General features: G+C 34.7%; 1 protein-coding gene across 7 annotated transcripts in view; it reads left to right on the top strand.

Annotated features, from left to right (window-relative positions):
- MYO16 (myosin XVI) overlaps positions 1–22876 on the top strand; it is a 356937-nt gene that overhangs the window by 179303 nt on the left and 154758 nt on the right. For all 7 annotated transcript variants that reach the window (XM_031503852.3, XM_021545590.4, XM_021545595.4 and 4 more), the window contains exons 10-15: positions 3259–3409; positions 9381–9491; positions 12255–12320; positions 14916–15043; positions 19796–19901; positions 21741–21858. In XM_031503852.3, coding sequence (XP_031359712.3) covers positions 3259–3409; positions 9381–9491; positions 12255–12320; positions 14916–15043; positions 19796–19901; positions 21741–21858 — 680 coding nt within the window. The remainder of the gene's footprint in view (positions 1–3258; positions 3410–9380; positions 9492–12254; positions 12321–14915; positions 15044–19795; positions 19902–21740; positions 21859–22876) is intronic.

The following is a 22876-nucleotide window of genomic DNA, read 5'->3' as shown; positions in this document are numbered from 1 at the left end:
GATGCATGTTTAAGTAAATATTAATTATAGTAATTATGTGTTTCAAAATCAGCACAAGAATGTGAAATAAAATTAAAATAGATGCCTTCAAGACAGAAAAACAGAAGAGTGATTCAATTTTTCTTACATTTCAATTCTTATTTTCTATGTAAGCATTTATGTAGCACTTGCCTTTTAATTATTCTAGTGTTTTCAAACATTCTTCTAATGTTTAATCTATTCTGAAGTTTCTTTTATGTAACTTTAAGAAGCTTTTTAGACTGAAATTTCAGAGATTATATTTTTTACAGGTGTCAGATGGCTTTGAAATTGTTTGAAGTATCTCAGAATTGCCTGTGGAAGGCAAATTTTCTCCAACAAAAGCAATAAGCTCAAAGGCCCCATGAAAATATTACTTCAGATTCTGCCTTGATATAATTCTTTTATCAAATTAAAAAGTGCCCAAGTGCTTCCAATATTGATGACGAAACTTCCAATTATTTAATTGTCAGCTCTTAACGTTTCATATTATTTCTTCTTTTTTCCTTTAAAAGTGACATGGTAGAGGATGACAACTTATAGAAAACCTTCTCACTTTATCTAAAAAAGGGTCCAATAAAAATACACAATATTTCAAATTAATTCCATACATGAAGGCTTCTTTGAATAAAAATTAAAATCACTGTTCCTCCATATAACATTCAATATTTTTTCCAGTCAGATAGGCAGGTAGAAAGTCCTACCACATTCAAATAATATTACCCTAGATAACACTTCTTGTCTACTGTGCTACATTATTTTGGCATAAGTCTTCCTTTGTGGTTAATTATTTATTAATTATCCATTAATTATCCATTAATTTTCATAAAATAAGACAGTTCATGCTACATTAACATAAAATCTTGCCTACATTAACATAAAATTTTCCCTTGTACTGTTCTATAGTTGAGCTTTCAGAGGCATTGCTTGACTTAATCTTGTGACTAGTAGAAATACTTTTCTAAAGAGCCAGTGTTTTCTGGAAACATTTTATTTCAGTTTATTTTTCATACTATCTTCTTGAACTTGAATTAGAATGAATTGTTGGAGTAATTTTAATGTTTTTTCTTCCACAGAATCATTCACATTTTTGTTTTAATATGAATTATATGTCATCCTTTCCATCACATTAATTATATTATCACATAAATATATGTAATTTAAAGGCAATTCTTGTGTATATCAGTACATACATACAAAAAAAGAAAGGTGCCTTTTAAATTAGGTTTTTATTGTCCTCTTAAGTTTAAAATGCATCTGTCAAAATAATAGGCCCTCATTTTCCCCCCATACTTTGCTGTGATTTACAACCTGCTTCTCCTTTTGTGACACCTGAAAGATTAATTTGGTTTTGAGAAGTTTATAGCTGGATTTTAAGAAGTGTTTCTAATGTGTGTTGTGTAGTTACCACAAAAGGTCAAGACTGAGTGGGTAAGGTTCAACTTAACAGTAAAAAAATACTGAATCTTCACAATTTAAAAGAAACATCACATGAATATTAAAAAAATATATGAGGCAGTGCTTTGGTTTTTAACACTTGAATTTTGTTTACGCTTTTTTTAAAACTTTTCTTTGTCTGTAATTAGAGAAATTTGAGCAGTTTTGCATAGTAGCAAAGGGCTACTCAGAAAGAAATCCTCATGTTAATTATGTTTTGCTCAATTCTGAATCTGGGTAAAATGTGAATTAATATTTGTCATTTATGTTTGTGTCACAGGTGTTTAATTTTTTCTACAGTCTAATCACTAATATGTCTTATTCTAATTGTCAAGTTCAAAGTGCAGTTCAAATTGAAAAAATGAGGGTACGTCTTTTGTCCATGTGACATCTGGTAAATTTATCACACGATTATTTATGGTAAATCTAAGCACTAAATGAAATTTTTATTTTCAACAATGTTCCTCTAGATATTTTACATACAAATATCTGAAGCAAAACATATTGAGGCAAAAAAACCCATTTGTAATTCATTATAAAATGTTTTAACTAATTCTTTCAATATTTGCAGCCTTATAGTTTCATAAAAAGTTTTGTCAATCTTTTATTCAGTAGGAAACAACTTTGTCTTGTTATTCAATGAATTCTATCTAGAAGATGTTTTATATTTTATTTCTAAAATTATGTGTGTATTTAATTTCTACATTATGTATTTCAGTTTTGTTTCCAAGAGAAGCTCTTTTCCCCTCTGCTCTCAATGTTAGCTATGAGTATTCATTTAAGTTAACTGTATAATTATGTGGGTTTTTGTTTGTTTGTTTGTTTGTTTTTATCAGTGATTAAACTCAAGTAACTTAGAGTAAAGATGAGATTTATTTTAACTAAGTTTGGGCTTTATTCCATAGTGGAATGCACTATTTCCACATTCTCGTATTAAGTCTATCGAGTCCATATTTGCTTTCAAAGAAATTATGTATGCATTTTGGCAAGGAGCTGGTGTACACTCCATGAGATTGTCTCATTTGCACTGTCAGAATCCAGACAATTATCTTTTAAGATATTTGTATTCTCAGCTCCTACAGATGATTCCTTGCTAATTCCTTGGATGTACAACTCTGAAAAATGATCCAAGATTTGGCATTGCTGTTTTTCACAAGTGTCATATTGTCTTAACTGCCAGTAGGGAAAGCAAGTCCATATGTATAAGAATAGTTTTAACTTTTATGTGGATGAGGAGTATTGCACACTGCTCAAGTAATTTCAGGAGTCTGCTATTTGCTTACTTTTTTATTTGGCTATTTTTACCTTAGCACAATTTCAGAGGTGCTTCTGGTCATAAAATTTATATGGTATATTGCTGGATTAAAAGTAAGATAAGAAGTGATGGAATTTTATTTTAATAATTGCAATGGCAATATATGTAGTTTAAACATACTATTTTTCAAAATAGTGTTGTGTAGTTTACCTGTGCTTTTTAAATTCAGTTACAAAATTGGTTATTGATTTGCCAACCTAGTGCTGTCACCAGGAGACTCGTGCATATTCTCTTTGTCTTGCTCATTTCTGCTTCAGAAAAGACATGCATAAAGGTGAATTTTAAATCAAAGTATGTTGCTCTGCGTCTCTGGGAACAGACCAGCCTATGTGAACAGTTTATTTCTCACCAATTTCTTTTCAGTACTTGGACCAGGAGCTTGTGTTTCAGCCCTGAGCTGTATCTCAGTTCTGTGCTTGTGCCACCCACATTTGATTGTCTGTCATCTTCAGTAGGAGTTCTAATTGCTTTATTGATTCTCTTTGTAGGAATCCCCTGGCTTTACCGATTGCCAAGCAAGACAGTTTGCTGGAGAAAGATACCATGTTCAAAGATGCAGCTAAAGGCTTATGTAAGCAGCAATCTCAAGATAGTGCATCTGAAAATATCACTGTGAACACCACAACCAAACTTGAGCAGGTAACAGAATGCAGGGTCTTGAAATTTTCATTAGTGCTTAGGTCTGGAAATTGTAAACTTAATGAAGCTGGTGATCATTGTTTTTTTCCCCTCACCATACAGCACCATCTCATTTGCACTGTGGAGCCTTGTCACCTTGATCACTGCCTGCAGTCTGTTTCCTCTGCAAATTGAGCAGCTGCTTCCTGCCAGCTACTGGTGGCAGGTCAGGGGCTGTGGGGAGGACTCAGAGCCCCTCCAATTTTATTCATGGATGACAACAGGGGAGGAACAACTGTTGGTGCTGCCCAGATTGTGTGCTTGTCTCAAACTTTGAGTTACAAAAGAAACACAACCTGGGAGACTGAAAAAACAAAAATGTCTAAGGAATATCAAGTTTCGAAGTAAAAGACTGCAATTCAAAGCTAGCGCTTGCCAGATTTACAGCTGCAGTGTTTACTCCCTTTCTTGTGATAATGCATTAGAGTATCAGCACTGATTATTTGGATACACTTTACAGTTTTCTCCACGGGAGGACAATCTCATTCAGTATATAGGATGAATGCAAAAGGAGACAATTATCTATTGCTTATAAATCTAGCACATTCTAGGTTTGAATGTTTAGGACTTAATTTTTTTGTTGTTGTCCTTTGTGTTTAGTTTGGTTTTTGTTTTATTTGGATTTTTTTTGTGATACAAATGAGTTTATTTTCTGTTACATGCATTTGGGAAACACACATTCCAGAAATATTTAGCCATTTAATAAAAATCTACTTTAGGATAAATGGTTGGAGGAGGGGAACATTTCCAATAAAAATAATTTATTGTGAATTTGAAGCATAACAAAAGAGCAAGATATTGGTTTGATTTAAGCCACGTTTGGTTCAAAGAAACTGCATCTCTGTCTTGGCAGAAGAAGGCATGCTCCTCTGTTTTTTATTTGGATGTGTTTCAGAGGAATGGCTTGATCACATGAGATCAATCAGTGCATCCATATGTAAATGATATGAGTCAATCTGTGAAAGAACTTCAGCTGTGGAATCATGTGGAGTGCTTGGTTCCCTGTCCAGTCAGCAGATACCACAAAATGTTTTGCACTTGGCTTACATCTTGTTTTCATGTCATGCAGTTTCTGATGTTGCTGACTGATGCGATTTGGTGGAAACTGCCGTTCCAAGGGACAAGCACTGCTGGTCAGAAAAGTGAATGCTTGCAACCCTTTAAGGAGGAATCCTCCTATAATTGTAGGAAAAGAGAGGGGAGTATTTAGCTTACAGTTTTGCCAAGACTATTGCTTGCTTCTAGATGTTCAACAGAAGTGTTTACAAGAACATAGAGACTTCTTTCTGCCTGAATAATTTTGATGTAACCCTAGCCAAAATTATTCAGGTTTTCATTATCTAGAAGCTAAACTTTTGTTTTATAGTTTGTGCACAAAGACATACACAGAAACCAATAGGATTAACAAATTTCAATCTTCCAGATGAAAATGAACAAACAGAAGTCTTTATGCTGATAATTTTACTGTCCACGATGACCTTGAGTCTCTTCACGGAAACAGGACAGATTTACAAAAAGCACTCTTGTTTCACTGTTTACTAAAATGGAACTTCCCACAATACTTACAATTCAAAGGCAAGAGAGCAGATTTAAAGGTGAATCTCTTTTAGCTCTTTTATTTGAGAAATTTCTGCAGGAAATAGTCAGAAATTCTACTCTAAACTAGCCAGGAGTGTGTATCCTATACATTTTTAGGAAAAGGGAAAGCTAGAAAATATCTGTAGTTGCTGAATTTGGAGTGATGCTCCCTATCATGGAAGGATAGGAAGAGTTCTGGCTGAGAAATTATCATTAACAGGGGATAGGTTAGAAATAGTGCTATTTTTAGTGGGTTTTTTTTAATGACTTGTTGCATTAGAAAAGAATTAATACAACTTTTCAGTTGGCAAGGGCTTAATGAGCTTTAGCTCTTATAAAAGAAAGAGAATAAGCTACTTTAATTACTTCAGGAAACAGATACATTTTAGGAAAGTCTCTAGATTTTGCCAAATTAAAATTTGTAATATTTTTTCCTTTGATGCGATTGTGATCCTGGAAGTAGAGGGATTGTATTCTCTACTACTTGCCATGCATTATGATCTGTAGGTATATGTGTATCATATCTGTATTTGTCTTAATAATATTTAGACTTTCGTTTCTAAAGATTAAATCTATCAATTTAACACTTTATTATTATTATTATTATTATTATTATTATTATTATTATTATTATTATCTTTTAATTTCAGAATTTGGGAAGTAAGTTTTTATTTAGAACTGATACCAAAGGAAATATTTGAACAACCCCTTCCCACTATTCCTGCCTTTTGGGTGTCCTAATTCTACTGCGTTTCTAATGATTTGTCTTTTATTCTTACCAGTTGCATTCAAGCTACACTCAAACTAATCATGTTCTGTTTAATTTTTCAATAGGTTATGTGGAGTCATTACTTGGATTTTATGTTCATACATTATTGAAATATATCAGGATGATATTTTGCATGCTTTATGTCAGAAATACCACACATTCTTAGGCAATATGGCATGCAGATTAGGCCTTTATTGGGGGATCAAAAAGGAAAGTTTCATCCTAGCACATTTCAGACACGAATTTTTAATAGGAAAAGTCTGTAATGTTCTGGTTTGGAAAGAAATAGATGTTCAAATTTATATATTGCTTCAGGTTTTTTTAATTGCAAAAATGCTGAAAAAGAGACTTAAGAAAATATTATTTCTCATGTAGATTTCTATTAATTGAGTATAGGAGATGGGGATGAAGTGACTACTTCAATAAAGCAATTTGGACCTTTCTTGGCTTGTATTACATTTTTCCTAGATGTCAAGATCTCTGCTGCCAAACAAAGAAAGCACTATGAATGATATTCAGAATTTTATCACATTCTCAATTTATCTTCTCATCTGGAAAGGATATTTTTTGATAGCAGATTCAAACTAATGACTTGGAATTGAATTATATGCACCATGCTGCAAATAAATATAAATTAAATTTTTTATCTTAATTGAGTATTAAAAAAAAAATTGAATTATACTTCTTGTTTATGTATTGTTGGCCACATGAACTGTGTGACAGAGTATCCTCTGATGCCCTCTGGATAGTTCCAGTATCAGTTATGACACAGATAAGGCTCAGCTGCGTATAACATAATATTACACATAAGAGCTGGAATGTATAACATAATATTATACACAAGAGCTGGAATGTATATCTATTTCAGTGACACAAGTATGTAAAAACCAAAATATATATATATATATATATATATATATATATATATATATATAAATAATATATGTATAACTATAACTATATATAACTAAATAATATATATAACTATAAAACTATATATAGCTAAAGACTATTATATGAGCAGATTCTGAATGTTGATAAATGTATGCAATTGAATAGAGTAAATAGAAATCTTCATTGCAAGCATTACACAAATCTAAAAACTAATCACTCCTAGAAACATAGTTATATTGGAACATATGCTGTATGTATGGCTATTTTTGTTTTTATGTCTCATAACATACACATCAAGGAATTAGAATGATAGCCAGATAGATGCATTGAGATAAAAAGCACAGTATGCTCAGAAAAGTGGATGAGAATGGAAGATTAAGGTGCTCATAAATAAGATATTAATAATGTACATAATGGTCATTATCAAGTCAAATCAGTTGTGAGTTTAAGTGATATAGAGTTTCTTATTTCTATGTTGTTATTTACTTCTTGAACTATGGAATTTGATGCAATGAGTCAGGTAGAAAATACTGAAACTTCAAATCCTAAACTTTGTAGAAAATGTTGAAAAATTTTGATTTCCTTACTTGGAGCTTTACTTCACATTTCTAACCATACCTACAGAATGAGCATTTTTGGTCATGCCTGGATTATGAAATAAATGCAAGCCAGTGCCTGTTTGCTGGTCTAGGGCTGTGTGGGACAAGTTCATAGACGTCTGTAAGGCAAAAATTTCTCCCTCCTGAGATGGGCACATGCCCAAATGACCAATGGGAAATGATCATTGTCGTGTGACGTGAATGATATCCAGGTTTCATCTGCATGAGTGCTAGCTGGTAGGAAGCAGGAATGTATAAGGAAGTGTGTTAAAAGTTCAGAAAATGAGGAGAATCCCAGAGCAGTACTTCTATCCAAACCTTGCTTTTATTTACAAATACCTAGCAGAGGTTTAATCTTTGTAGAGATAGATTAAAAGAAGCTCATTCTATGGCACAGATGTTCTGAGTTTTGATAGCACACAATGGGTACAGTGAAGGCCTGTTTTGTTCCTTCATGCCAGATGACCACACTGTTAAGGAAAGGACGCCACAGACTTGTCTCTCTATTCTCCCTCTACAAGACACTTAAAAATATCATTGGAATTCTTTGGTTGTTTGTTTGTTTTTCTATTCCAAAGTACATCATCAAAACAACACCAAAATGTAATTTAATATTTTGTTTTGCCAACTGAAGGCAAAACAAGTTTTGCTCAGCTGCATATCCAACTGCGATGATTAAAAACAAAAAGAGCAAGAAATGCCATCTTCTGTGTGTGACAGAGGAGTCATCATTCACTTCAATGGGGTGAGGAACAAGCCTTTCCAATAGGTAGACAATAGGTGCCTTACACCTGAAGGCTCAGGTAGTGAAATCTGAGTATCAGGTTTTCTGAACTAGACTTTGAACCTATGGCAACTGAGCTGCAGCTTAGAAGCTGTGTGTCAGATCTCCAGTACTAAACTCAAGTATCCATAGTCTTTGGGCTCTTCCCCATGACAGAAGCATGCTCCATGTTCCCTCCAGTATCTCCCAGTCTGCTTCTGCCTCTGATCTCCTGTCACTGGCAAAAGATGAAGGTGCTGAGGTGTTCACCACAAAGGGCAGTGTCTGCTTTTCTCTTGAGCCTTCATTTTAAGCAGAACAATAGAAGAAAGAAGTTTCATCTTGATGGGCCATTCTCAAAATAGACCCTGAGTTATTACAATAAATTCTGAACAAACTGCTTAATTCTATGGCCGTTCATGTAAGAATTTTCTGTTTCTGGGTATTTTACTGACATAAAAAATTAATCAAACTACATTTTAAGTGTAGACCATTATTTATAAGCACACTACTTAATGCGTCAGTGATTATTTTGTCTTTAATCAAATTTCCATTATCACTGATTCTTTTTTACTCTGTCTCCCATTTTAGGTGTAGATAATTATTTTTAAGCACACTGCTTAATGTGTCGGTGTTTATTTTGTTTTTAATCAAATTTCCATTATCACTGATTCTTTCTTCTTCTATCTCCTGTCTCAGTCTTTTGGATCTTTTTTGTTTCATTAGGTTTTTATTCGCCCTTGCAGAGCTTATATTATTCCCTCTAATCTCAAAAGTGTTAAACAATTTTACTCACCAGTTTTGGCTACAGTGGACTCTTCTGATTATCTTCTGATTTCCATAACAACACATTTCCAATTTCTTACTAATTTACTTCTATTCTGCAAGAAAAATTCAAGTATAATTTCAAATCCCTGTATGATAAACAGTGGTCTGAGAGCTTAGTTAAATACTGCAAGAAATACTTTACAAGTCCAATAACTAATTTCTTGATTTCTTCTGCTATAAACATTTAATGAAGAGAGCAGGAAAATTGAATTTGATCCAAGGATCTTTATGGGTTTAAGGACTGCAAATGGCACTCTGGTATCTTCTTAAGAGCCCATCAGACTCATGCAGTAATACACCATAACATTGACAATAATTTTTATATTCTTCCCTTGATTACAATTAATTATGTGGATTTATCAGGAGTCACAATTTTCCAGTTTCCTAATGCATTTTTTCCCCATAAATTCTAGTGGTCTTGGTTTGTACTGTAAGTTAGAATATTATAGTAAAGAATGATTCATTGTGAAGTGACTTTATTTCTCTAATTTGTTTCTCTAGATCAAGCTAATGCCTCCAGCTCCAAATGATGACCTGGCTTCTCTGAGTGAGCTAACAGACAGCAGCCTGCTTTATGAGATTCAGAAGCGTTTCAACAATAATCAGATATATGTGAGTTGCTATTCACCTATCAACAGTAAGCTTTCAAAAAACCACCAAAAGAGAATAAGAAAAATAGGATTACTATCATAACTACTGGACAGTAACCTGCCTTGAACTCATGACTAGTTTTAAATATATGAGGGCATGTGTGTGTGCAAGCTCTGCACTTCCTCAAGTTTGTTTAGGAAAAGGAGAAGTAAAAAATAAAATCTCACTTCAGACAGGATTGAATACAATTTATGTGTGTTTATTTAATGGAGGAAGTAAGTTAGTAAACATTGATGAACACACTTGTCATGAAATGAGTGTTTTAAGGTTGCTCAGATCACTGTGTTTGGGGCAGGGGTGTACCACCATGATTTGTAATCTTCCTTCTCAAACCACCAAAAGAGCCTTCCATTTCCAATGCTATGTTAATTTAAAAGAGCATGATTACTGAAAATGTAAAAGAATTTTAGATTTAAAAGCTTAGAATTCTGCATTGGACTTTTAATTATTCATTTTTTCCAGCATCAGAGAAATAATTATATAGTAGTGTTAATCATTTGGATACCAAAAGAAATTTTTGTATCCCTGTCCATAACTTACCCATAACTTATTACTAACTTACTAAACAGCTGAGTGGAGTGTAAATGTGAAATATGCATATTATTTTTAAATATATGAGTTGATTACACTCTTTTGACTAAAGGAATATGGAGGACCTGTTATGTTGCTGTGAATCCATTTGAAATTATGGGAACTGAATAGGTGTTATGATATTCAATGGTAAAAAAAAATCTGTGGTTTGGAATCATGGATCAAATGCTAAAAAATACTCATTATATGAGTATTTGTTTTTCTTTATCTCACTTTCAAAGATACTGGATAATTTAAACTGAATTAATGAAGATCCACAGAGGAAGTCTTTTATTTTAAGATACTGAAGATTTCACCTGAAAGAATCTTCTACTCTGGAATTCTCTTAGCTTAATAGAGTTTTTAGGCAGTGATCATGAGTATTTGTCCCAACAGAAGCCACTGTGCTTTGTAGAGTGTCAGCATCAGTGCTGAAGTTGCTTTCATCTTGACTTGGTTCTTTGACTTAGAAGGAAAAGTCCTTGGGCTCCAATTCCAAGCCAAACTCCTCATTAGCACTAAACACTTTCTGATTCATGTTCTTTTGGAAACTTTATAAAGTTTCATTCTGCTGGAAAACCCAACAGTGAAGCCAGGGTAGATAGGAGAAGGGAAATAAATGGATGCATTTTAGAAGAAAATCAGTACATTTACTATGAAAGAGAGCATTTCCCACCTCCCCAAATCAAAATGATTCATCTTGAAAAAGACAACATGACTGAAACTGTTCACATGATGCTTTGCTATCTGACCTCTTCAGAGACAGAAGTTTGGCAATTTTATAGCAGCAAGTCTGGCATTCTAATAGCAGCAGCTATTTATGTGGAGTGGAAAGTATAGCAGCAAGAGTGGCCTACAATCTCACACTTAAGTGCACAGAATTGTACACTGGTTTGAGTTGGAAGGGACCTTTAAGATAATCTGATTCCAACCCTCCAGCATGGCCAGAGACATCTTCCAGTAGATGATGTTGAACTCAGGGCCCCATCCAGTCTGTCCTTGCACATTTCCAGGCATGAGGCATCCTCTGGCCAACCTCTTCTAGTGCCTCAGCACTTTGACAGTAAACATTTTTCTCCTAGTAGCTATCCTACATATTTTTCCTTCTAGCTTAAAACCATTCCTCCTCATTCTGTCACTACAATCCCTGATAAGAGTCCCTCCCTATCTTTCTTGTAGGCCCCTTTAGGTATTGGAAGGTTGTTCTAAGTTCTCCCTGGAACCTTCTCCAGGCTAAACTGTTTCAATTTTCTCAGCCTGTCTTCACAGCAGAGGCGCTCCAGGCCTTTGATCATCTTTGTGGCCCTCATTTTGTCCTAACAGGTCCATGTCCTTCCTGTGCTGGGACCCCAGAGCTGGATGCAACACTCCAGGTGGGCTCTCACCAGAGCAGAGCAGAGGGGCAGAATCCCCTCCCTCACCCTGCTGCCCACACTGTTTGTGGTGCAGCCAGGCCACAATTGGCTTTCTGGGCTGCAAGAGCACAGTGCTGGTTCATGTCCAGCCTCTCATCCATCAATGGCCTCAAATATGAAATAGTGAAATCTTGCAAACATGCAATCATTAGATGATTTACTCTTTCTGATATGGTCAGGATAGTTTTTCTAGATGCATGCTCATATGTTCCTATACACATACACTTGCATAAACACTTGTATATGTATCAATTGCTCCAGCTAACCCCACAAGCAATGTATTTTACTCTCTTCCTCTTTATCTCTTCCATAACAAAAAATCACTTGAGGGGCTTTTTTATGTGGTAGGCATGCCAGGATTTAGACTTGATGATCCTTGTGGTCCCTTCCAACTCAGCAGCTTCTGTGATTCTGTGACATTTTTTTAATTTGGCAAGTGGTAAGTTACAAATTAACTTTCAAATAATCCACCAATAATATATGTAGTGCAATTTTTCTCTGCATAATTTTCAGTTATGAAGAATTCAGTTTTATTACAAAAATACTAATTAATTATGTTCAAAATGTAAATTTAGATCTCAAATTCAAACCCTGGAGTTAAAAGCTCAGAACTCATGAATTATGTTTAGCATGTTGTTAAAGATTTAAGAGGTTTTGCTGAGAATTCTTTTTGGAAGAAAGCCTCCTTAAAAATGTAAATTTATTACTTAATAAAGCAATTATGTCTTCTTTTTTTCAGACCTATATTGGTGATATACTGTTGCTTGTTAACCCATTTAAAGAACTTCCTATTTATTCTACCATGGTAAGCATTCTCTTTTTAAAAGTTTGCAGATATTTTTTCACAATTCATATAGTTCATTTAGTCCAACCACTAAAATTAATTAATGTATATGCCTATTTTGTGTGGAGAGCATCTCAGTTTTAGTATTTTTACTATTTTAGGAAAACCTTAAAAATTTCTTCCAAGGTACAACTATTTTTTCTGTGTCTTATTGCTAATTTGAATGAGCAGGATCTCTTTAGGTAAAATAATTCCTGATGACCTTGATGGTTTGTGCCACAGCCAGACTTACAGAAATAGATGCATACTTCATAGAGTGGTTGTCTGAGTTCACATCCCCCTGCCCAAAGCATGATTATGGAGATAACAACCTTGGATCACACACAAAGGCTCAAAATGTCTGTCTGTGCTCCACACCAGGCTCCTCATCAGGGACACTGCAGAGAGCAATGCATCAGCACCAGCTGAGCTCTGCCCTGGGCTTGTGCCTGGCACAGGCAGAGTTTGGGTAAGGGGGATCAAACAGTGTGAAAAAATCCAAGTGTTTTGATGTCTCCTTCATCTTCACCAAGATATTTTAGAGATACAGTGTTAGTATAACTTAATTTATTCTCCCCTCTTCTCATTGATGAGATCACAGAACTCAGCCTCCCTGATAGAGAATGTCCAAATATGTCTATTTAACTTACAAGAATTATAAAGGGTTAAACATTTGGTAAGCAAATTGTAATTTGTGACTGTTTGCTGTGTCATGTGGCTTGGTGTGTAACAGTAGTAAATCTGAAAGAAACACAGTGATGTTCATGGTAGAAGCAGCAGATTCTAAGTAGAGTCTGAATTTATTTATAAAAATGGAAATCATTGATCATCCCCAAAGCTTTAGATGATGGTATTTTTTCCTGTCACTGTGTATTTTATATTAGATACATTATTTTGTGCACCAAGAGAGAACTGTAAAGACTTTACGTATTAAAATGTTTCCCGAATGTTTGCTGCATCTTTACTTCTCTGTGATAGATCTATTTAATTAAGTTCATCAAGAGACACTTTTTGTTCTGTAATGGTTTGAGTCACCTTGGATAATAATTGCTTTCTCCTCATCTTTGTAATCTGCACACTACTGTGTATTATGCAGGTATTTCCCAGATGATCAAGAAACCATGGTTGAAAAACCACTTTGTTTTTGAAATGCTCTGGTATACTGCAGCAGCTTAGCTGATATTGTATTAAAGTCTCTAAGTGTTAGATAGTCAATGTATTAAAGTAATAAAAAGTGAAGATGTCAATTCCTCACTAAATGCTGACATGCTATATGATGTGGCTCATTAGTTAGCATTTTTGTTTGAGGTATGTAGTTTGTTAGCTGTCAAAAAGATAAGGAATGCAAACATGTATTGAGCATGATACTATTTTTAAAACAAGGATGAAGAAATGAAAATATTATTATATAAATATTTTAATAACAGTGGCATTTTATGTTTCCTTTCTTAAAAAATTACTGTATATAACTTCTTGACAAACAATTTTGTTATTGTGCACTGATCGCCCACACTTTGTTCCAATAGAATACTGCTAAAATAAGTATTTTATAAGAAGTTATTCCCTCTGAGATGGCATAAAGAATCATGTATTAATGGACACTGATGTACTTTGCTTCTTATGAAATTCCATGCAATTACTAGATGATAATATTATTTCATTTTTACATGGAAATACACTGTACAAATACACTACGCATTATAATAGCATTATACAAGGAACATGCAAGTACAGCTTTAAGGGTATTTTAGTGATTGTAGAAGTACTTGAGCTGTAACAATGCTGCTTTGTTACATTCCTGCAGAATTTACTTGTGCCCGATTAGGACAAATATATTCTTGAAGTTTGTGTTAGAAAAATATGTAAACTTGCAACATTTTTCATTGAGCATACTTGTGTGAAGGTTTTTCTTTGTACTTTTTGAGATTCTGAAATGATTCCTGGAGAATTGGTGTGGATTCCATTTCCTTTTTTTTTTTTTTTGTCTGGTAGACCTTAAGGCCTGACTGAGAATATATAAGAGGATACATTCAGCTTCACTGTTGTAGATAACCCAGCATTGAATATTTCATATCTAAATAAATAAGACAGGCATGGGACAGAAAGGGGTGATACATCAAGACACTCTCAGAAAAAAAAAAAAAAAATTGGTTTCTATAACAGATAATAGGGTTTACTCAGGCTTTAAGGGTCGTGTGTGTTGCTAACTGTGTCAGTAGTTATTCTATATTGCAGAGAGAGTATTTGTAAGAGAATGCTCTGCCATGTAATAAATGAATTAGTACTATAAATGTAAGGTATTAAAAAAGTAGCATACGAGGTTTTGTTTTACTTAATGCCAGTACTGTTAAGTCCTCTAGTTAAGTCTTCTAGTTATGTTTCATTTTATATCTTAATTAGACCTTCTGTGTTTAAAGCTGTATTTTATGTAATTAAGATATTCATAGCTGTTGTAAAGGTACCACTTCTATACATAGAAAGATTCTGTTCATAATGCTTAGAAAGCTTTACAAAAGAGCAAGATTAAGGAGGTGAAACATAACTGTTTTGAAATGTATATATAATTTTAATTTTCAGGTCACCCAGCTTTATTTAAGTAACTCTGGAAAACTGTGTTCCTCACTTCCCCCACATATTTTTTCCTGTGCTGAAAGAGCTTACCACATGCTATTCCAGGAGCAGCGTCCCCAGTGCTTTATCCTCAGGTGAAAATTTATCTTTCTATTAATTAATTTGTACCTCCTGCCTTTCAGCAGTTTCCCTTGGGCCTCAGCAGTTGAGATTTCCATTTTATTTTTTCTCTAACTGATTTTTTCTTTGTACTGATCTCTGTATCATACATTAGAGCAAAATAGCAATGAAAAGGGTTTAATTACATCTCAAGTTCATAAATTCTCTTGGGCAATTGCCACTCCATGTAGCTGCATCTAATTAGGAACAAGAGTCAATGGTAAAGAATTCAAAACTGCTGTGTATGTTTGCTAATATTACATGAATCAGAATTAGAAATATAATCTAATGACAATAAAAATAATAAGTCCTTGACTAAATTATAAACCTCTGTGGTGATGCACTTGTATTGGAGCTTGCACTCTGCCTCACGTTTGTGTGACCATAAGTTTGTTCTTTTACTCACCAAGCTCAAAATGGATTTTAAAATGGACTTTAAAATGGACTTTAACCTTTAACCCTTACTCACAGTATTGATTCAATCATAAGTAACTTCAAGATTGAGAGTAATTTTGTTAGTAATCTGTGAAACAAGTTTAATACGAGTATGCTGGTTTTATAATGGTGAAATTTGGCATTCACCTGGAATGTTTTAATCGCCAAATCTATTAATCCTTCTTTTCTCAAACTCTTTGAAAACAGTGAGTCTGGTGAATTTGATGTACCCAGTCAAAGAAATGTGTTGCTCAGTCTCATCACTTTTCTCTCTTTTCATCCTCTACTTACTTCCATATCTTGTGAATCTTTAATCTTAATATCTTCCATGGGATTAGAAACTCAATGAGATTGTAAAAGACCTTTGATATCACCAAGTCCAACCCTTGACTGAACACATTGTCATCTAGACCATGGCACTGAGTGTCATGTCCAGTCATTTCTTGAACACCTCCAGGGATGGAGACTCCACCATCTCCTTCAGTAGCCCATTCCAATGTCTAATCACCCTTCCTGCAAAGACCTGATGTCCAGCTGTCCTGATTTAGGGTAAATTTGGGAGAAAACTTCTAAAGGCGTTCTTCTAGAAAGTAAATTCAAGTGGGCCCTCCCTCAACTGGTTTGGGAAAAGATTTCTTTGGAGAAAAGTGGAAAAAATTTGTTTATTTTTGTTAAATTGTTCAACAGGCAAAGCATTCACTAGCACAAAACATGAATAATATTAAACAATAAAACCTCTTGCCAATCTGAAGAGATGACAAACTCAGTCCCCTTTGTGGGCTGCGGCTGGGCTCACTCAGTCTCCGATCAGTCCCTCTGGCGCTGGAAATGCCACAGCCCAGCCCAGCCCGGTGGGCCACAGGTGTGAGCTGCTGCTGCTCTCCTGGTGTTCAGTCCAGAGCAGGTTTGAGCAGTTCCAAGAAAAAGAAAAAACAACAGTCCAGGAACTTCCCTGCCTCAGCTAGCTAAAACTAACTAAGAACAAGGAGAACTCTCTCCCACATCTGTCTGTGCTGCAGACACCGCAGTCCAGGAGCAGGATGCTGGGAAGCAACTGCAATCCCTGATTACAAACTCTGTGCTTTTTCTCTCCCCTCCTTTGCTCTTGGAACTAGTCTTAAAGGTGTAAAACTTATTTCTGGGCGAAACAGATAAATGGGGATACGAGCATCATAAAGTCACTCTAGGGCATCAACCTAACCTCCCCTGGTGCAGCTTGAGGCTATTTCCTCACTGTATTGTTGCTGGTTGCCTGGGAGAAGGTGCAGATCCTCACCTGGCTACAGCTTCTTTTCAGGCAGTTGAAGAGAGTGATCAAGTCTCCCCTGAGCCTCCTTTTCTCCAGCCTAAACAACCCCAGCTCCCTCAGCTGTTCTTCATAGGACTTGATGCTCCAAACCCTTGACCATCTCCCTTGCCCTTCTCTGGACTCCCTCCTGCACTTGAATATGCTTTCTCAAAGTGAGGAGACCAGAACTGGACACAGGGCTTGAGGTTGCAGCCAAATTTGTTACCATTTTACAATATTTTTTCCCCCCCCAGTCACTTCACATCTAATCAAAAGCTCACTCATGGAGATACAGCATTTTACAACAGGAAAGCATTTGGCCAAATCACTGAAGAACTTGCTATCACAATTATTTTCACTTTGTAGCAACACAGCTGTATTCATGTATGCTTAACACCAAGAACTGTCTTCGTACAAACTTCTAATGGAAGTTACAGAATAAAATAATATTATTAGTTATGCCCTTAAATAGCCAGTAGGTGGACTTTTCATTATTAGCTTCCTTCTGATTGCATTTTACTCCCGCTTTTCAGGATATGAAAATATATTAAGCACTGACAAGATAAGTAAAGAGCTGTCTTGGGAGCCTAAATATAGTCCTGTTAAAAGCTAAGGATCCTTAGTAAATCAAACTAAAGATTTATGGCATGCTGATTGCTAATTTGTGAGTCAAAAAGTCATAATGAATACATAAAATGGAATGGTCTAGCTTGTTAACAGCCAGGGAGGGGTGGCAATATCCAATGATACTGTTGTGACATAAATCACATTTTTAAGCCAAATAATCTGGAACAGAGAGACGTCCTGTGTTTTGCAGTGGAATTCATTGAAAGCTTTGGATTTCCTCAGTTTAGCATCACCAAAAGCATTCTGTTCAATTTAAATTTTTTTAGAAGTATAATTCTATGCATTTTAAATGCAATGGGCTGCTGCATACAGTTGCATATTTGTATTGAAACATTGCTTAGAAATACACTGTCCAATTCAGCTTACTTTTAGAAATATAATTTCTAACTAACATGAAAGATTGATCAGTTACATATAACATTACTGTTAATACAAAACTCATTCTTTTGTATTTAACAGTTTTGCTTGCACATATTTGTTTCTAATCTAGAAACCTCAATCACTAGGAGCAAGACTCAGTGTCTCACTTACCTGCTTTGAAAATGGAGCAGAAATAGATTATTCTGACCCCCAAAAGTGTGCAAAATTAGTCACTGTTCCCTGGATATATATTACTATATTAATGGGAATTTGGAGTAGTAATGCTCCATGTAGTACAATAAGAGATTTGTTACAAAAATTCATGCAGAAGGGCACACCTGTCTTCCCTTAAATCTGATAGAAATCTTATATGAATACATTCTGTCAGCAGTTTTCCATCACTTCTGATTATAGTTCAAGTACTGCAGGAGTAAGGTTTTTTTGTTAAGTATGGTATGAGTGTGGTATCTTTGGTCAGAATTGAAAATGAAGCACAAAAAATAAAACCCCGTCATTTACAACATCTGTAATGACAGGTATATTGCTCCTCACATATTTTATCATATTTTCCCTAAGTAGATGATTTATAAAATTTCTTTATGATGGAACTGTTGTTTACCAAACAGTAACGATCCAATAATTATCCACTATTCTGAAATCGTAAAGGTATAGACAAACCTGCCTAAGATGCAGAAACTGGGGGGTAAACAAGTACTTCTCTGTACTTGCAGAAAGTAATTCTTAAAAATTGCCTGGGGTTGGCTGTTTTCTGACTTTTTTACCTGGGCTTCCTTGATTAACTGTTTCCATGTGATGGTTCTATTTCCAAGTCTCCCTTCATGCAATATATATGATAATGGATGATAATCCAAATGCTGTGGATTTGACAATTGTAGATTCTTTATTTCCCCTGGATGTATTATGTCTCATGTTCTTTTCTTCACATGACTTTGTATTTTCACTCTTTCAATTGGTCTTTTTTCCTAACAATTTAGATTTTAATTTGTTTTAAATTTCAAAACAGAACCTATTTTTTAAATTATTCATAGCACTTGAAGATAGAAAGATTTGAGCTGTAATTAAGGTTGTATTAACAAAATATTTATAAAGCAATAATAGGAAACAGGCCCTCCATCAAGTAGTTATAAAGAAAAGCTGGAAAGCCAAAGGAGGAAGAGTGATAAAACTTCATGGACTTCCTAACTAAATTTCATGTTTCTTCCTAACATCTCAGCTAAGCTTACCCTCTTTCAGTTTGCACAATTATTCATTGTCCTGCCACTCCAGTTTCTAACTAAGAGTCCCACTTTGGCTTCCCTGTCAGAGATTTTGCTTCCTTCCTCCATCCCACCACTTTCCTATTGTTTCTTTCCACCTTTGTCATTCTATTGCCTTGTACCTTATTTACTTTGGTCACTTTGCCTGTTAGAAATTCTTATTCTTTTGAATATTTATTCCATATAACAAACAAGAAATCACAGTGATCTGGATAGAACAACTAAAGTAAGAGTGTATTGCAGAAACTGGGCAGGTTGTAAAATCAATCAGCTTTTTCTTTTCCTTCCTGTTCCTTTTGTATTTTCTTTCCATTCTTTCTATTGTATTCTTCACTTTCTATTTCTTCTGATTTCCCATCATTATGGCAAAAGTAATTTCCCCATCTGCAAAGGAAACCAAGGCAGCATTAGTGAGCTCCTTTGCTGGACAAAAGATAAAGGTAAACATAAAATCTGTGCTGTAAGTACCTTCAAAAAGACTTGAAACCATTAGATTTGATTGGTTTGTGGTACAAGACAATGTACCACAGCTCTGACAGCCTTCATGTACATAGACAGTCAGTCTATCTCCTATGTTCTGTTCTTTAGTTGTCATCCATAAACCTTCTGTTATTTGAAATAAAGGTTTGATGGAGGTACCTTCAATCTATTCAAACAAAGCTAGCAGAAAATTTAAATGACATTTCAATTGTGAAACTAGCACTGATTCCTCCCTCTCTTCCTTGCCTGTCATCTTGCAGTGGAGAAAGTGGTTCTGGGAAGACTGAAGCCTGCAAACAGATAGTGAAACACCTCACTTGCAGAGCCAGTTGCAGCAGAAATACCTTTGATACAAAGATAAAACATGTAAGTAGCAATCTCACCACTGAGTGGAATGAAGTAACACCTTGGCTTCTGGGATAGAGAGATATTTGAAATGTATGGAAAAAGGTGTTACCTCTGTAGAAATTCATAAATGGCTTGTTTTCACCTTTGAAATCAAAGGAAGTTTTTTTCCCATGAATGGGAATGGGATTAAGCTCACCTTGATCTGATAAGAAGAATCTCTAAAGTGGAGACAGTTTTGTTTCTATGTTTTGGTGACTTTGAAAATCAGTATTGCAGTGAATAGGAAACATTTTTGTGATAAGGGACTGTTTCTTACACGTTAAATTAATTGCCTTCAGTAAACAAATAAATAAATTTGTCTGTATGTTACTTGTTGGACAGTATTAGAAGTGTTGAGACATCTGAAGTAATCGTATGCAAGACAAAATGTAAACTTGCAGGAAAACTGCAAGGGTTGAACAAAGTCATATGGCTCAATATCTGTGTACTAAATATATTTAAGAAACAAGTAAGAGTTCTGAATTTTTGTTCAGTCATATTTAATTTTGAAAATATGTGCTTCCATATATCCATATTTAATTCCCTAGAAAGGTTCACACTGACATTTTAAATTATGCTGAACCCTGGATTGCTAATTCATGTTCTGTATAGAAATTACCTTTCTTGATGAAACTTCTCATCCAAGATATCTACTCAGAGAGATAGCTATCAATGTGTTTTAATGGAGGTGGAAGAGCATTATCAAATTTTGGTTATAGAAAGATCCTTTAAAACTAACGTAGATGGGATATCTGACTTTAGATGGTAAATGTGTCAGATCTCATCCATAGGGAATAGAGTAGAAATTCTAATTTAGTTGCTTTTTAAGGTGCCTTAATGAACACAGATATCTGGATTAATTCCTGCTGCAGTTGTGCATATAAGCATTAAATTAATAAAGTTGGACAGGTTAAAGCAAGTGTTGAATTAGTCTAAAAGCAAATACATCCTAAACATCACTACTGGAGTGGAACTGGAACTAAACTTGGCTGACTAGTTTTCTGCTGCCACCTACTGCACAGACATCTGGTTTAATTAATACTTGTGAATGGTTTAATTTTTAGAGCTTCTGTGCCACTCCACAGACCTCTTCCCTCCCCAGCTGATTCATCCAGCTTCATGGAAAGAGCAATGCCAGAACAAGTGTATATGCACCACATTGCAGTCAGCTTCAAGGATGCATAGAGGAAAGTTCTGAAGGGAATCTGTCAGAGTGTAAGGAGTGTAAGCAACAAATTATACACAAAAAATATAAATACAATGGCTGTGACCATGAAAGTCTAACATGGAAATGCATTAGTGAGACATGCCATAAAAATGTCTGAAATTGTTTTTTCCCCTCAGTTTTTCATAGTATAATCCTGAAATAATTATATTTGAAATCAATAATTTATGCAATTTCTGACATTATATAAAGCCTGTAAATTCCTTTGTTGTGTTATTAGTATTGACCAATTGTAGCTTCACAAGCTGCCAAAGATTTTAATATTTTTTGCCAACTATGCCAGCTCCAGGAATATGACTCCAGTCACTCATATCCAAACTACTGCTAGAAGAAGATTTCATAGGTGAACCTTTCACTTAAAACTTCCACTATTCTGACATTGCTTTTTTGGAACATATTTGTTTTGAGATTTCTTACTTTAATTTCTATTTCCTTGGCAGGAAAAAACTTGCTAAGTATGTTTTTAAATTCCAAAATGGTCTTCTTTTTTTTTTTTTTCCTCCATTTATTAATCAATAAAGCAAACCTCACAGATGTTTCTTGAAATATCTTCCTATTTCCTCTCTTTTTACTTCTTTAATATTGTTTTGCAGGTAAACTGTATCTTGGAGGCCTTTGGACATGCTAAGACACCCTTGAATTATTTTTCCAGCTGTTTTATAAAGTATTTTGAACTACAGTTTTGTGAGAGAAAAAAAACATTAATTGCAGGTAAGTATCATCTAATCTGTAAATTTTAATGTCACACTCAGTGTTAGATCAGAGATCCCAGTGTGCCATGCAGAGAGTTGGACAGCAAGGGCTTCAAAGTACATGACAAAGGCCAGGGGGGTTAGGGAGGGTCAGAGGAGCAGCTTTCACAGCCTGTGTTGGAGCACTTGTCAGGCGAGAAGGGGGCCCTGTTCTAAGCAGCCACAAGGTGGCAGGGAAAGGCAAGAAACAAAGTGAAAATGCAACTCCTCGTATTTCCCAGGAGGCTACATTTCATTTTATTTCACAGATCAACAAACTGAGAGCTGTGTAGTGTAACACTGTGAAGTAAGAGTGAAAAAGGGATTGAGTTGTTAAGTTGTGCATTTGTACCTAGTGTTGTATTGGGTATTTTAAGTATCCCTTAAATTAGTGAGTAATATAACCTGTTTAGTAAAAAAAAAACAACCAACCAAAAAAGACCAAAAAACAAAAAACAAAAAACCAACAACAAGTCTATTCTGTAATACTGAAATTAGAAGCAATTTATTACAGTTTAGAGCTTCTTTTTAAAAAAACTAGGAACCATATTTTTTATTCTTCTTAGAGGCAATATAGTGTGAAATTTGTTCTTACTTTCAGTGTGAGTCTTCTAATACCTAGTAAGCATTCATTAGTAAAAAAACAAACAAACAAACAAAACCAAAACCAAACAAAAACAAAAAACAACAACAAAAAAGATAAATACAAGAAAATTGAGCAGACATTCAGTTTGGTTCTGAAAACTCTCTCTTCAAAAGCCATCAGAGAGAGCTTTCATTTCTGGTCCACATAGGTCATCATAAAGCTACTCACTGTCAAAGCAAGGTATGTCTGCCAAAATAACTACACAGTTTCCTACTTGTACTTTCCTGGATAGAGAAGCTGTATCGCAAGACACACTTTTGTTCCAAGTAAATTAGATTCTGTTAAATAAGCATTTCCAAATCTACTCTTTCTTTATAATTTTAAATATGCTCCTGCTTTCTGAAGAGTTTCC

This window comes from Lonchura striata, chromosome 1, assembly GCF_050655825.1.
Source record: "Lonchura striata isolate lonStrDom1 chromosome 1, ASM5065582v1, whole genome shotgun sequence".
Taxonomy (NCBI): Eukaryota; Metazoa; Chordata; class Aves; order Passeriformes; family Estrildidae; genus Lonchura; species Lonchura striata.
Note: the sequence above shows the minus strand (reverse complement) of the source record. Positions and strands in the feature narration are given on the sequence as shown.